The sequence below is a fragment of the Vanessa atalanta genome, chromosome 12 (genome assembly GCF_905147765.1).
Source record: "Vanessa atalanta chromosome 12, ilVanAtal1.2, whole genome shotgun sequence".
NCBI lineage: Eukaryota > Metazoa > Arthropoda > Insecta > Lepidoptera > Nymphalidae > Vanessa > Vanessa atalanta.
This window is the reverse complement of record NC_061882.1, coordinates 7,985,552-8,000,899: the sequence shown is the minus strand read 5'-3', so window position 1 is coordinate 8,000,899 and position 15,348 is coordinate 7,985,552. Positions and strand designations below refer to the sequence as shown.

Below are 15,348 nucleotides of genomic sequence, written 5' to 3'. Positions count from 1 at the left end.
AAACCCTACTTTCAAGTACTAGTAGTTGTTTAGTATGAACTTTAGTATTAAGACAATCAATAGTTTTGAAAACATAATGTAATATTTTCTCAGGTCTCCACTTCCATCTAGCGGCATCTATCAACGCGGAAACCGACATCCCGCTTGTTCCGTCGCTCGCTGGCGGCGGTCGCTTCATATTGCACTGGCTGCACAACAAGGAGATGCACTTCACGAGCCAAGCTGAGGCGATACTGCACGATCTTACTAAAAAAGTAAGTAAAGTAGGCGTGTTAAAAAATGTATACGACATACCTACTGTCAAAAAGCATTTTACATATACCCAATTACTTACTGACTGAGGTATCTAATGAAATTGCTTTACTGGTTAATGATATAGTTTATATTTAAAATAACATATCTAATGTATTATTATGTTCAGATATTAGATAAGGAAGAGACAGATGAGGGAGGTTCTGGGTCAGATCACACCACACATCCGGACGGAGAGAATGAAACAAGTATGCAATTAATTATTTGAGCTTATTTTAGCTAACATTATATAAGCCTTATATTATGGTTAATTATATTTATAGATTAACATTCAAAAGTTTTGTACCATACGTAGCTCTATATTTGTATACTCTATGCGCTAATATCATAATGTCCACCATTTTTGTTAAATTTGTAACACACAAGCTTAAGTAAGTTTTATAAATAGGAATGTGAGTTAGATGAAAAAACAGCATTAACGAAACGCAATGCGTTCGAGGTATACTAACTACTACAAGTACTAAAATTAATACAATTGAGTAACTAGTACTTACTCTTAATACACTGTTTTGATTCCAGTACCAATAGGTAAAATTTAACCTAAAGTGCAATTGGATTAAACTTGTGTTGCTAAATAAAAGCTGGTAAAAAAATATAGGCGTAATTTCGTAAAATATTTTAAACGTCTTTATATTATAGTCTAAATGTTATCGTTGTATTCAAGTTATCAATCAAACATGCTTTACTCGCATACATGTATACATTCCTTAGATAAATAAAACGCAATCATTGAGTAATCGCCTGTCAATATATTTGGTCGCGTTATAAAGCGATTAATTGCTTTGTATTTTATTCGACTGCCTATTTCATGCTGCTATGTAGGAAATAGACGACCGAGCCAACATTTAACTAAAGTTCTATCAGAAGATAACAGCAATAGTGACGATCAACCAGGTAAAATATATGTAGCAGCTATAGACGTCATATGATTATTGCCTCTAGTGCTTATAATAAAATTTGAATTATATATAATTCGAAACTTGTTTTATAATTTATTTTTATACGTTATTCATAAAAAAGGTTGTTAAATCCTGACAGTAAAAAAATATATAATTTTTATTCACAAAATAACGAAAACCATTACAGTTGAGTATTTTACATTATAGTATATGTCATTTTTATACGTATAATATAATGGGTATTAATTTTGCAGCTAGTGGCAACCACAGTCATCCCAGTTTATCGAACACAACATCAATAAACTCGATAGCGACGGACGTCACTTGCACGCATCTGCCAGATTCGCTTGATGCTAAAATAGAGGCCCTGCTGCGGGACTGGCATCAGAGTCCCGATTTATTGTTTTCTATACATCCCGTCGACGGCAGTTTTCTCATATGGTGAGATAAAATTTGAATAGTATACAAAATAATAGAAAATAATATAATTGAAAATTATCTAAGAGAATGAAATTTAGGGTGTCATTTTGTATATAATTCGTCAATTTTTAAATCTTCTCTCTCGATAAATGGGTTACTTGACACTGAGAGGTTTTTCAAATCGGACCAGTATATCGAGTATTTATCGGGCGAATGTCCGGCAGGGTGTGCGAGTGGCTGGACGAGCTGCAGGCGGGCGCCATCCGGCAGGCGCAGGTGTCGTTCTCGGCGCGCATCCCGTCCGCCTTCCCGCTGGGCGACGCCACCACCATGTGCACACCGGCCGCGCTGTACCACGCCGCCGCGCAGCCGCTCTACGTGCGCCACCGCACCAAGCCCGTGTCGCCCGGTGCGTGCTCGTATCCATTGCCCGTTATGGTTACCGTATGATGTATAAAGATACTTGTAATGTAAATGTTATATAATATAATGATATTTTTAATAGGTCAAACTCAAGGGGAAACCGTGACGACACCCCTAGCCAGTGTACAAGAAGAAAAAGAGGAAACGGAATGGCCTCAGGGCGATGACAAACCTACGCAACAGGAGAATGGTATTCATATTTATATGTGATCGATTCACGTAATCGACTACTGTTATTTGACTATTTATTTTTTTATAGGGACACGAGAGGAGAATAATAATGAAATGAAGAGGAAAACGAGCGTTGCTACAGAAGAGAACAATGAAAATCAAGACGGAGACGTTTTGGAATCCGCGCCCGTTATATCAATGGTCACGAACCACACGAATGGAACATTGAATTTGTGGCAATTGACATTTGACGACAAATCCAAATTTTCACAGGTAAAATATGTCTCAATATCTATACATGATAATATGTATACATTTTGTAGAATTATTATTAATAAAATGCTTAAATTTTGCAGGTGCTATCTATCGGACACGCTTCTAGAGCGTCCGGACATAGATTTAGAGTTAACGACATCACATGCCATCCAGTATTACCACTGTTACTCACTACGAGTCACCACAACATATCAGGTAACATATGACATTGACTTAAACCTGCGTGTTGGAAACACTGTGCCGACTGTGACTCGAGTGAGACGTGTATCGTTGTGTGGCTGTGTGCGCAGACAACGAGCGCGACACGGCGGGCGCGGACGTGGACGCGGCGGCGGGCGGGCTGTGCTCGGAGCTCATCATGTGGCGCGTGGAGTGCGTGGGCCCGCTGGGCAAGTCGGGCGGCGTGGCCGAGCTGGCGCGCGTCAACTCGCCGCACCTGTCCGCCTTCAGCAACGTGGCCTGGCTGCCCACGCTGCTGCCGAGGTACGCGCTTCTATTCTGGTATCTCGGTCGTAACTGCCTCAAACTCATTTAATTATTCGTTTACTATAATCATTTTTGTAGCACTACACTCGGTAATCTGTCAAATTCTCCGTCTGCCTGCTTCGTGGCGAGCGACGGTGAGAGTTTAAGGCTGTTTCAAGCGGTTATCGACGCGCGGACGTTATTAGCTGAGATCGCCACCTCCGAAAGACGCCATAAAGATGTACTGGTAAGTCATGTCACTATTAACATGATCATGGGCTATCTATTTGCAAGATATTACACACTAAAATATTATATGGTATGCGATATGTTTCCTACTAATGCTCTATTTAAGTTCGTAAAACTAAACATTCAGTATCGGATATTCTTCTTCGTTGGTTTTCGCGCTTTTGGATTTGTTTTCAACTTAAAAGTAAAATATTCCGTCAGCATCACGACACCATGTCGATGTCGTCGGATTCAACGATCGAAGATGGCGGAGTGCCTCTACACGACCGCATCAAGATCGTGTCCCAGCAGTCCACGGCGAGACCTGGAGCTATTATCCAGCTGCATGCCATCGCCGACGCCACACACGACTGGCACAACACACAGCTGTTGCACGTGTTTCAAGAGCAATTAATTACTGGTAACCGTAATAATATAATTAAATTTATATATCATTATGTCTGTATACAGAGATATAGTCGTCTAAATATTTTTTTTAATATAAAAATGAGCTGTCAAACTAATTTAATACTCCTTTTAATGTTTAGCGTGAACCATACATGGTCATAGATATTTATTTAAATTATATATTATATTATTATTTTCGTATCTTATGCACCTAATTTCGTAACGAATATAAAATTATTATTTAACATAAATGTTCTTACAGGTGAACGAACAACAAGCGATACAGAAAGTTCAGATTCAGGTGTAGAGGGTTCTGAAGTGAACACAATCACGGAAGCTGGCTTAGAAGCAATAGTAGATTTGCGAAAGGCTGCGGTTTTCAATGAACCGTTCTATATCGTTGTCTTAGAAAGAACTGATGGTGGTTCTACAGTTCATATGTGGAGACTTACTGTATCATCTCAGGCTGACCCTTCAGGTAAAATACAAAGTTTTCTTGTTATCATTAGTTGTTACTTAAACACATAGAACTATGCATTCGTCTTTAATTAATATTTATATATATTTAATATGTAAAATTGTAAATAGATATTATGTTTTTATAAGATATAATTTTTTTCATTTTATATTTATTTTAGATGATTTCACAAATAGTATGATGTACGTACCGGACAGTGCCCTAGTGCAAGAAGAGGAGGGAGAATCTAGGAAAAATTCTGTCTCAATGGATACAGACCGACCTGCCGCTCCCGCTGTTAATTCACATCTTTCCATTACAACTAAAAAGGTATAATTCTATGATTTTATATTATAACATAAAAAAATATATTTAAAAAAACTTATGTTGTATTAGAAAGTACATAAAAAAGTATTGATATTATTTGTTGTTAACAGGTATGCGAGTGTCCGCTGTCGCTGCCCGACGGCGTGGATGTTATTCACGCAACTCCTGCTGCGGGACATCTGAGCTCAGCGTCAATTTATCCAGCTTGTTTAGCACCATATATATTAGCAACGGCATGTTCCGATAGCACCTTAAGGTACGTCCCATCGAGCAAAATCAAACAATTTTTTAGAAATTATCTGAAAAACTATACCAGCGTAACTTTCTCGTGCAGGTTTTGGAAGTGTAACGTGACCAAAAGAGACAACGACGAATTCGAGTACTCGTGGAAGGAATGGGAAATGATGAACAAGGATCAAGAGTCTACTATAGACATTCCAGGTGAGGCATTTATCGAACGACGCGGTCGCGTGGTCGCCCGTCTGTAACGCGCCCGTGCCCGCCGCAGGTCAGCCGCTGCACATCAGCGCGGCGTACTCGGGGCGCATCGCGTGCGCGTACAAGTGCGGGCGCTCGTTCACGCGGCCGCGCGCGCCCGGCGGCGCCGCGCCCGACGCGCGCTTCGTCAACCTGTGCGTGTGCGTGTACGAGTGCGAGAGCACGGGCGGCGCCGAGTGGCTGCTGGAGGACACCATCCCGCTGCGCAACGTCAGCCTGCCGCGCGTGGGCGTCTGCGCCGACACGCAGATCGACCTCTCCTATCTGCACGACACCTCCTTCATGCAGAAGAAGCAGAGGCTGACGCAGGTCGGAATCGGAATAGGGAACGGCGTCGTCTTAGGATTAGGAATATGTTTAAAAATTATAATATATTGCCACATTGTAGGTGTTACAAACGCTGTCGTCCGATGAGAGCCGCAACAACCGCAACGGCGAAGGCGACACGGGCAAGTCGGCTGGTCTTCTAGCAGTACCGTCGTTCAGTACTCTCCAGTCGTTGCGCAGGAGCATAATGGAGAACGGCAACACGTGTCCGCTCACCCAGAAACATCTAGTTCAACTCGACTGGGTGTCTAAGGAAGATGGATCGCACATATTGACGGTTGCCGTTGGTTCCCGGGTGCTCCTTTTCACGCCAGTTTCTAGTGACTTGGCACAAGCTAATTTAAAGGTTAATTGGTTGACGCCACTTAAAGCTAAAAAAAATAACTAAAAACTTTTATTTAAATATTTTTTAAGAAATACAATAATATTTTTTTAGGCTATGAAAGAATCGATAAATAATAACCGCCCAATACTCCGAAAAGCGTCTTCATTAGCCGCACCGTTATTCGTGGAGGAAATACGATGGATGCAGCTACGAAGAATCCAGTTGAAGACGGCTGACGGTTTGCCACCTTTACCAATGCAGATATCTTGGGTCCGAGATGGTATACTAGTTGTTGGGATGGACTCAGAAATGCATGTTTACTCACAGTGGAAACCCGAAACTCCTCAGATTACTTCTGGACAAACAACGAATCAGGTATAACAATGCATACAATAGTCTTCAGATTTCTATAAAGAACTTTCTTTTAAACAAACTTATGAATTTAATAATTTTATCTTGAAAACATTTAGATCGGTCTGTCTGTATTAGTTCCTTAAATAATGGTAAAATATTAAATAACTTTTTCCTAAAAAGAATTTTTTTTTTCGTTTTTAATTAAATTTATGTTTGGCGTTTAATTAAATAAAGGAACAAGAGGAAGGCGGTGAATCGCGTGCTCTGCGTGATTCTGATTTACGTGTGTCCGCACCGCACTTACAGCGAGTGTCGTCTATTAATCTCCAGCTTTTAGAACGAGATGCTAGAAGAAGAAATAAAACACAACCGGATCAACCGCAAGTACGTGACAGTACTCATACTTATATTTACGTACCTAATGTTCGCCGTGCGATCAATATTTGAGAAACTCAAAATACAAGAATTTCCATCTTTAAAACATTTTTTTCAGTTTCTATATTTTTTTTATTAACCATACTAAAGGTTTTCAATAACTTCCAAATAAAATAAAAATCGTTCAACAAACAAAGGAGACAGGTTACTGAAATCTTTTGCGATTCGCATTTTAAAATACTTTATTTTTTATTTTAGACTTAGACCTTAGATGTAAATAACACAATAAATTCCAACCTATAAAAGATTTTGTACTTTAGTTTTATTTTTAATTTTCTGTATAGCCTCTCTTGGACTACATGCCTGACTACGGTTTATTCGAAGCATCACAAATGGCTTGTCCGGTGTTGCCACAGTATCATCCCAAGCAACTGATGGAACTACTTAATAGCGGAAAAATTCGATGGGTCAAAGCCATTCTCGCTCATTTAGTCAGGTAATTTAGAGCTAATGTTTCATTAGTTTCCCTTGTTTTTTTTTTCATTAAATTTATTTTTAATTATTTTATTAGGTGCATGGGTGGAACCTACACGAGTCGTAGTTCTCAAGGTGACGAGGACAGTCTGTCTAGACAGGTATAAAAAGTTTTTTTATTTGTGTCAATATGCGTGTCACATGTATGCTGCTTAAATGCATTGTTATAAAACTATAAGTCACTATTTTATCACAAGTTTCGATCATAGTTTTCTTACAAATATTAACTTATCTCAATAGTTATTTCATATGTTTGTTTGGAATTTTCAAGCTTAAGTTATATTAGTTCACTTTAGTCATTTGACAAAAAATATTCGATCAATAAATGATTATGTTAATAAGAGATACATTCATCGTTCTTTAATATTTACATTATATAAAATTATTTTTTTATAATGGTATTCAATCGTATTGCTTTCACCGTAGTGATAATAATGTCAAGCGTGTCATATATTCATAACAAGCATTTACACTGTGATGTTATAAAAGCAAATGGCCGCCAAAGTACCGCTTACACTGTGATCAAGAACGTTTTATATCCGTTCTGGCAATGTTTTTTATCGAAATGCACTTACTTGTAGAACTGCTATACGACCGACCGAATAAACATTTTTTGAAACACAGCAGAATAAAAATATTATTAGTACTGTTACAATTACAAAGAAAATTGGAGTAGGTTAAGAAGGTAATGCATCAATGGTACTCTGATTTTGAAGAGTTTTGGAGACTATCCATTAAAAACCGTAGTAGTATGGCAGTTCTAATTTAAAACGAGTGCGTGAAATCGCATAATGGCACAAGTCCCAGTCCGATAGCGCGGGTCCCGCCATGGCTTCGTGTAGGTGTGTATGCGCATGTGGTGCACGTGTACGTGTGTTGCAGCGCGGGTGGTCGCGGTCGCGCACGCTGTCCGTGTCGTTCGCCGCGGGCGCCGCCTCGCCGCTAGACGGCGTCGCACAGGTATCGGCTTCACTTTCGCTTACAACAAACACTACGCATCTTTTTTGCTGTCGTTTCATTTTTTTTCTTTAAGTTATTGAGGAGAAAAATGTCTTCGAGGTGTTCCGAAATACGATTACTTTCGTTAGTGGCCGAGGCAGCGAATTGTTGTTTATTTTGTACTTCCAATTTTGGAAATTAATTTACTTTTTATTATTCGCTGATGCTTCGGTAAATTTGGGAATTTATTTTTAATTAACAATTTTCAGAATATCTTGCACATATTCGCACCAAAAGCATCTTGGTTTTTTATTTTATATTTTTACACAGAATAATCTTTAAAATTAAGTATATAAATATTAGATTTTAATAACAATCCTAACATATAGATAACCGAAGATGTGCAGCTGGATTACGCAGAGCTGACATCGGTACCGCCATTACCTCTTTGGACCCTACTTGTCGCGGACAAGGAGTCCGCACATCATCCGTCCACTATTCAAGAAGCTAAGGTAAAAACTTATATATTTAACACACACACACACACACACAACCACACGTTCATATAAATATGTTTTAAATAGAATTAACATGCTTTAATATAAATTATAGGATAAAGCTAAAGGCTAATACTAGTACTACTTAAACATTAAAATAAAATGTTAAAAATAAAGCGCTCAAAATATTCTTAAGATATATGAACTTTAATTTAGATAACAAATTTATTCCAGGATTATAATGAACTATTTGAAGGAACAATGGAAGTAGAAGATGATCTTGATGCTCTTTTGCTCGGTGAAGATGAAGGCATCGACCGTCGACCTTCGATGCCGGAACGACAGCCTCTTTCACACTTTGGACCAAGACAAGGTATTATTTGAATATGTTACATATTATTTGAATAAATATTTAAAGTTTTTGAATAATCCGGTTCGATAAATATACAACATCTTAATGAAAGTTGATGTTCTACATGACTCTTTCATTTGTGTATAGGTCGCATTCTCTCGAGACTTCTAACTCATACCCACCTCCCCGGATTGAGCTCACTGGACCAGATGCATCTGCTCGCTCTAGCAGACACCGTGTCCACGTGCGACGCGGACTTCGCAGAGCGGTTAACGAACAACGCAAGAGTAGATGTTGCTCAGGGTGCCGGACAGGAGATATTACCTGGTACTTTGTTTTACTTTTGTAAAAACACAGAAAAAAAAATAGTCTGCCTCCGGAAGAGTTATCTTGGCGGAAGCCTAATTTGCATGAATTTTGTAAATTTGATTATCACCAGAGAGGTGTGTGTGTGATTGCCATATCATTGAAAAAATATATATTTTTTATGACAATCTTGGTGGCATTTTAATGATGTGGCCTTCCGACAGACTCCTTAGACGACTGTGGGTTGCGATTCCTCCTCGCCATGAAGCACTACGGCTACCTGCTGCGCTGCCTGCCGCTGGCCCAGCGCGCCACGCTGCAGCGCACCGGCGTCGGCACCTGCAACCTCGTGTGGGCCTTCCACTCCGAGACGCACGAGCAGCTGCTCGCTCTCATACCGGGATACACCAAGGGGCAGCCCAAGTGGTCGACTATGAGAGAATTGGGTAACTTGTACTTGATAATAAATTGTGTTTAAAAACAAACAAAAATCTTAATTATTATATACGATTTAAGGCGTGGGTTGGTGGGTGCGCGGCGATTTGCTACGGATATGCGTGGAGCGACTCGCTCGCGCCTCCTACATGGCCAAGCAGGACCCCATGGATGCCGCGCTCTACTATCTGGCTATGAAGAAGAAAACGCTGCTATGGGGGCTGTTCCGCTCTAACCGAGACGATAAGATGACCGCGGTACTTAAAACTTAAGAAGTCATTTTATAAAGCAGCAATACATACTGACAATTATTGACGTTATAATTTATTTGTAGTTCTTTGCAAATGACTTCGGTGAAGATCGATGGCGCAAAGCAGCATTGAAAAATGCGTTCGTTCTACTAGGAAAGCAACGCTTTGAACATGCGGCGGCATTCTTTTTACTAGGCGGGGCTCTGAAAGATGCTCTGGAGGTAACATAATCTTCAAACAAAATAAGTTTAAATGTAATTATTAACTTTAAAAAATATAAATAACACTTTAGGTACTCATGACACGGCTAGGAGACTTGCAACTGGCAATGGTGGTGGCACGTCTTTATGAATCGGATAACACTTTGCCGAACAGCTTGAGGAAATTACTAATGGACGAGATACTGGGGTAAGTGCAACTTGCATAAGAAATAAATTAATTTTCCTCCTCTTTCGAGACATCAAATACACACATCAGACTCGACGGAGTAGTTTCTAGAGAGTGGCGAGGTATAATATAAGCTCACCCGATCGCAGCGGCGACACCGAGGACGGCGAGGTGGACCTGGAGCGCGCGCACCCCGACCCGTTCGTGCGCTCCATGGCGCTGTGGGAGCTCAAGCGGCACGGCGAGGCGCTCGACACGCTGCTCAACCCGGCCGGCCGCCTGCACGCCGCGCGCGACAACGAGCCCATGCCCAGCGTCTTCAACTTCTACGTGTACCTGCGCACGCACCCGCGCCTCAAGCGCAACAACATGCCCAGCCAGGTGAGCCGGCGCCTGCCTCTGCGCGCTCCGAGACGGTGGCGGTGGTCTTAACGCCGTGTCGGTTGCAGGGCGGCACCCTAGCCCTCCTCCAGCAGGAAGCGGACGAGGGCATAACGCGGCTCGAACGCCGCCTGTACTTCCAAACGGCGCACGGCCACTTCAAGGCGGGCTGTCCGGCGCTGGCTCTGGAGGTGCTCTCCAAGCTCCCGGCGCGAGTTCGCGAGGAGAAGGTCCGGCAGCCGCCCGTGTCTGCGCCTTCCGTGGACGACAACGTGATACACACGGGACAGCTGGTCGAAGACACGATTGTCAAAAGTACGACTCATTCACGTCCGTTTGTACGTCGTTGTGTCTTTATTTGTTTTGGCTTATGCTAACACAGTTGATACAATTTTATTTATTTATTTTTATTTTTATAATCGGGATTTCTTATAATAGGTCCGAATTTCGGAAAACCAAATTTTGACGTACGTAATTCTATGACAGATTTGATATATTAGATCTTAATTATGTTTTCGTTAAATTCAACTTCTTTTGGTGAACACACATACATACTTCTTTTGGTGGAAGGGCTTTGCACAAGTCTGCCTGAGTGCCGCCCACTAATCTACCGACAAACAGCAATACTTATGTTGTACTCCGGTTGGAAGTCCAGCCAGTGTAATGACGGCACAAGGGACATAACAACTTAGTAACCAATTTTGGTGGCGCATTGGCGATGTACGTAGTGATTTACGGATGTTTTTTCTTACATCGCCAATGACTGGGCAGTGGTGACCACTGACCACCAGGTGGCCTATTTGTTCGACTGCCTATTAATACTATATAAAAAATATTTTATTGTATTAACATTGCAAAAAAAGTAATATAAATAATATTCCCGAGAAAGTCAAATGTTGTCACTATATAGGTACTCAGAATATTTGTTGCTTTTTTCATTTATTTAAAGTAAATTTATGATTAAACATTTTATTATCATTTACAGGACTAATTCTCTTATTTAGATATTAAATTATTATTTTTAACAGAGGAAGAAGATACTATGGATTGGGGCAAACCAGCCATAGACGTAGACTGGGGCGCACCAGTCCCAATTAAGACTGATGAACTTGTTCTGAGTTGGGATGATGAAGAAGAAGAAAAGTAAGAAATATTAAATAATAATTGCAAGCATATTAATCATAGCGATGATCATGGACATTCCTTAACATTTAATTACGTTTTGCTTGGACTTGATCCTTTTCATTCGCTACACAAATTCAATATTACTCAATTATTTAATGAACAAATAATATTAATAAATTTTACTAGTAAAAATTTATATATATAATTTTTTTAGTTTTTTAAGTGATCTTAATTAATTCATTGCACATAATTAGGTCAGCCGGTTCAGGAGCGTCTACGCCACCATTAGAAATGAAAATGGGCAAGAGAGAGGAACCAGCTGTAAACGAAACTAATGATACGGAAAAGGAGGAAGAGCCTCCCACAGTCGATATAATGGCACAACAACTGAAGTTTGTCGCTTGCCTCAAGATATTGATGGAGGAGCTCAGTACACTGGCGACCGGCTTCGAAGTTGACGGTGAGCTCGATAGAGTATATTCAAAACGATAGTGGGGTTTAAAGTGTGTAGTGTAGTGCGCATATGCCGCAATTTTCTTTGCTTGTAACACGATCTTAATGTACACATTCCAATTCCTTATCTTTTCTGTCAGATAATAAGGATGCATTTTAATATTCCAATAGGGGGTCATCTCCGCTACCAGCTGTACATCTGGCTGGAGCGCGAGGTGGAGGCGCTGCACCGCCTGTGCGGGTACGTGTCGGCGCCGGGCGCCGCCGCGGGCGGGGAGCTCATCTGCGCCGACGCCGAGTCGCTGCCGCTGCCCGAGAAGCCGACCTTACACCAGCTGCTCATTCGGGAGAAGGCGGACTTCGAAGCCAAGGTGCAGAGGGCGGTACGACGCAAGAAGTGGTTGAAAGGTATGATCTTACAAGTCACAATGTACAGTATATATGATAAGTTTAGTGACTTTATCGAACGTTCGTTCTTAAAGTAATACGCTATTTTTTATATATTTTATGGGTTTTGTGATATGAGGTTAGATTTATACATTATAAAATTACACAATCTTAGCCAACGAGACCCTTCTGCGCACTCTGCTGTCGTATTGCTCGCTTCATGGCGCGGGAGGTGGCGGCCTCGCCTCTGTGCGCATGGAACTGGTGTTGCTGCTACAAGAGCTAGGTCAGGACAAGCAGCACCAACAGTTGCTGTCGCCGCTGCCTTTCCCCACCACGCTCCCGCTGCTTGCCGCTGCCGTGGCCACGAACAACACCGTTGTCGCCGATCCTGTTAGACATTTGCAGGTTCGTTGGCTCACTTTTACACATTTATTACTTGAATTAATTTAAAATGAATTCGCGACATTTGTAATTTTTCTTTGTACTTCTCTTTTTTTTCCTGACTTACTTCGATAACATATATTCGTACAATACATTGACAACATGATATAATGATTCTTCTAGAATTGCTTATCGATACAAACTCTTTGTTACAAACAATTTGGTATTGTTATTGGTGACAATTAATTGCTATCCCAAATCGAGGACGTAAAGTGGTCACTTGATTTAACACCAAATGGTGCCGCAGGCGGTGGCGCACGACATGCTCGGGACCATCGGCGAGCTCGGCATCCCGGGCGGCTCGGCCACGCGCATCCTGCACACGCTGAGGGAGCTGGCCGTGGCGCTGTCCGCCTGCATCTACCAAAGTCTCTGCGACTCCGACACCTTCAGCGTGAAGCACACGCAGCACTATGACGGGTGAGGTCCATCTAACCTGATCTATAGTACCGACTCTCCTGAAATTGAGTTGCTTTCTTAATTATTAATTTTGCTTTCAGTATGATTGCCGATACACCCGGTACTACTAATCTCCTCGTGAGACCGAGACGATATTCTACAGAAGACCTCACGGTAACAACACCACCTAACAAATGGCCAGGTAAATATATTTTTAAGCAAAATACATACATTATATGTATTTGGTGACATTATGACATTTAATTAAGTTTTAAAATTACAATTTAAAAACAAATATAATTCGGTTTTGTTAAGGTGTCTCAGCCCTACGTGGTCTAGCTCTTCGCGCTGCAGAGGAAGAAGAGGCTCCCAGACTGCCAGTCCTTCTGGCGGAAGCTTTCTGTGCTGTCTACTTAGCCCTATTAGGATGGGCGCTGGCGGCTCGAGACGCGCACTTGCTGTACAGATTAGCGGCTCACACTGCAGATAATAAGGCTCACGCGAAGCTCTTCGGTGGAGGTGTTAGAAGACTTCTGACTACAGCACCTGCTCAGCCACAGGTCATTTGCATATTACAAGTTTGTGTTAGGCTAAGCAATTGGAAATATAATAGTTTTTCTGATCCTACATTACTAAGTGACGTAATTTCATGCCCGAATATTTTGCTAAATAAGTTCCGTTATTTATGTATTGAGACGTTCTATACTAAATGTAGGGATCTCATAAGCTTTTACCGAAGAACCACGCTATTGCTTAGTGGCTTATATTAATTGCGTTTTTTCTGCTATATTATAATTCACGACTCGAAAATACGTAGTTTGTCAAGAACTCTAAATTGTATATGCAAAATTTCAATCCATACATGTCAGCTTGATGACTAACTACATATCATTAGAATTCTGACAAAAATACATATTAAATTCTCAATTTCTGTTTGTAATGTTTAATTTTATCTTCTAAATGGACATTATGAACATTTCCTCCAGCCCCTTTTTTTCTTTTATGTTTATAGTTTAAATGTATTTACAGCCAAAATTAGTGGAGCGAACTGAAGGCACCTCGGTTTGGTCATCCCTGCGGGAAAAGCGAGCTTTATTGCACATGCGATTACTAGGTCTAGGGCCTACCGCGCCGCATAAGAACATTCAAGAAGGCCGGCCTACATACAGGGAACAGTTTGTTCCACCACTATGCAGCATACTGACCTTTCTACTCACAAAGGTACCATTTTATAATAAAACATATTTAACTTAGAGTAGTATGATAATACTGAATGAAAAGTAAATACATATATAATTTTTCTTCAGCCTACTGCTGAACAAGACCCCGAAAACAATGATTACGATTCGGCCGAATCAGGAGCTGAAGATGCAGATGAAAGTGGAAGTGAACCAGATGATGATGATATCTTCGACACTTCGAATACAAAGTAAATCTTTTTTTTATGTATCGTGGGTGTTTAATATTGTCGCATTAATTGAATTCGTGACTTTTCGTCACGTGCATAGTTAAATTGGTTCGATGAATAAAACTTTCAGGAACGAGAAGCGTCGCAAGGGCCCGAACACGGAGCACAGCGAGGCGGACTCGTACTCGTGGTACGTGATGCGCGTCGCCGTACTGCGGCTCGCGCAGCACAAGCTGCAGCACTTCCTGCAGCTCTGCGGGATCGAGATGTCGGGTATGTCATCAGGCGTGGCAGATCCTGTTATAAATATTATATAAAAGGTTTTGCACATAAATATATAAATTGTCCGTACGAAAACAACAAACTCTTATCTTATCCTCAAGTGCTAATTTAATACGAGTGGGTCAAATATTGCGACTTTGAAATCAGTTCCATCAACTGTTAAAAAAATAGCTTGAACATTTGTTGCCGCCGACAGTCTACTTTAAGTGTATTAAAATAAAGTAATTTTGTGTTATTTAATACAATTTTTAGCTAGTTTTCAAACCAACTAATCGTCAATAATACTGTTTTAGAATTGGCAACAACAAGCCCCACTGTACACGGTGCGCTCCGTCGCGTAGAACAGTGGCAGCAGCAACTCACCGAGACGCTGGAGTCCCGCGCCCCTCCGCCGGACTACATCCCGGGCTGCTTCCCCGACCAGCAGACTTCCGGTCCGCCCATCAACAAATACAGGTACTCGAGCATGACTCGAAAGATCGCTAAATTTTAATGAGGGTTTC

General features: G+C 41.1%; 1 protein-coding gene across 5 annotated transcripts in view; it reads left to right on the top strand.

The window, feature by feature from the left end:
- The window catches only part of LOC125067793 (dmX-like protein 2), a 30,084-nt gene that overhangs the window by 7,396 nt on the left and 7,340 nt on the right, over positions 1-15,348 (top strand). For 3 of the 5 annotated variants that reach the window (XM_047676564.1, XM_047676560.1, XM_047676561.1), the window contains exons 9-50: positions 94-254; positions 422-500; positions 1,135-1,206; positions 1,466-1,652; positions 1,856-2,040; positions 2,137-2,244; positions 2,314-2,498; positions 2,582-2,696; positions 2,792-2,984; positions 3,066-3,213; positions 3,417-3,615; positions 3,865-4,080; positions 4,241-4,389; positions 4,497-4,642; positions 4,721-4,827; positions 4,895-5,193; positions 5,273-5,557; positions 5,648-5,911; positions 6,125-6,274; positions 6,610-6,761; positions 6,837-6,900; positions 7,682-7,759; positions 8,128-8,250; positions 8,470-8,608; positions 8,735-8,914; positions 9,118-9,339; positions 9,410-9,585; positions 9,663-9,800; positions 9,872-9,987; positions 10,116-10,347; positions 10,416-10,662; positions 11,376-11,490; positions 11,727-11,932; positions 12,097-12,333; positions 12,488-12,720; positions 13,004-13,176; positions 13,257-13,357; positions 13,471-13,715; positions 14,185-14,376; positions 14,463-14,584; positions 14,694-14,836; positions 15,139-15,301. In XM_047676564.1, the coding sequence (XP_047532520.1) occupies positions 94-254; positions 422-500; positions 1,135-1,206; positions 1,466-1,652; positions 1,856-2,040; positions 2,137-2,244; positions 2,314-2,498; positions 2,582-2,696; positions 2,792-2,984; positions 3,066-3,213; positions 3,417-3,615; positions 3,865-4,080; positions 4,241-4,389; positions 4,497-4,642; positions 4,721-4,827; positions 4,895-5,193; positions 5,273-5,557; positions 5,648-5,911; positions 6,125-6,274; positions 6,610-6,761; positions 6,837-6,900; positions 7,682-7,759; positions 8,128-8,250; positions 8,470-8,608; positions 8,735-8,914; positions 9,118-9,339; positions 9,410-9,585; positions 9,663-9,800; positions 9,872-9,987; positions 10,116-10,347; positions 10,416-10,662; positions 11,376-11,490; positions 11,727-11,932; positions 12,097-12,333; positions 12,488-12,720; positions 13,004-13,176; positions 13,257-13,357; positions 13,471-13,715; positions 14,185-14,376; positions 14,463-14,584; positions 14,694-14,836; positions 15,139-15,301 (7,045 nt within the window). The remainder of the gene's footprint in view (positions 1-93; positions 255-421; positions 501-1,134; positions 1,207-1,465; positions 1,653-1,855; positions 2,041-2,136; positions 2,245-2,313; positions 2,499-2,581; positions 2,697-2,791; positions 2,985-3,065; positions 3,214-3,416; positions 3,616-3,864; positions 4,081-4,240; positions 4,390-4,496; positions 4,643-4,720; positions 4,828-4,894; positions 5,194-5,272; positions 5,558-5,647; positions 5,912-6,124; positions 6,275-6,609; positions 6,762-6,836; positions 6,901-7,681; positions 7,760-8,127; positions 8,251-8,469; positions 8,609-8,734; positions 8,915-9,117; positions 9,340-9,409; positions 9,586-9,662; positions 9,801-9,871; positions 9,988-10,115; positions 10,348-10,415; positions 10,663-11,375; positions 11,491-11,726; positions 11,933-12,096; positions 12,334-12,487; positions 12,721-13,003; positions 13,177-13,256; positions 13,358-13,470; positions 13,716-14,184; positions 14,377-14,462; positions 14,585-14,693; positions 14,837-15,138; positions 15,302-15,348) is intronic. The other 2 variants (XM_047676562.1, XM_047676563.1) reach the window with 2 other exon arrangements.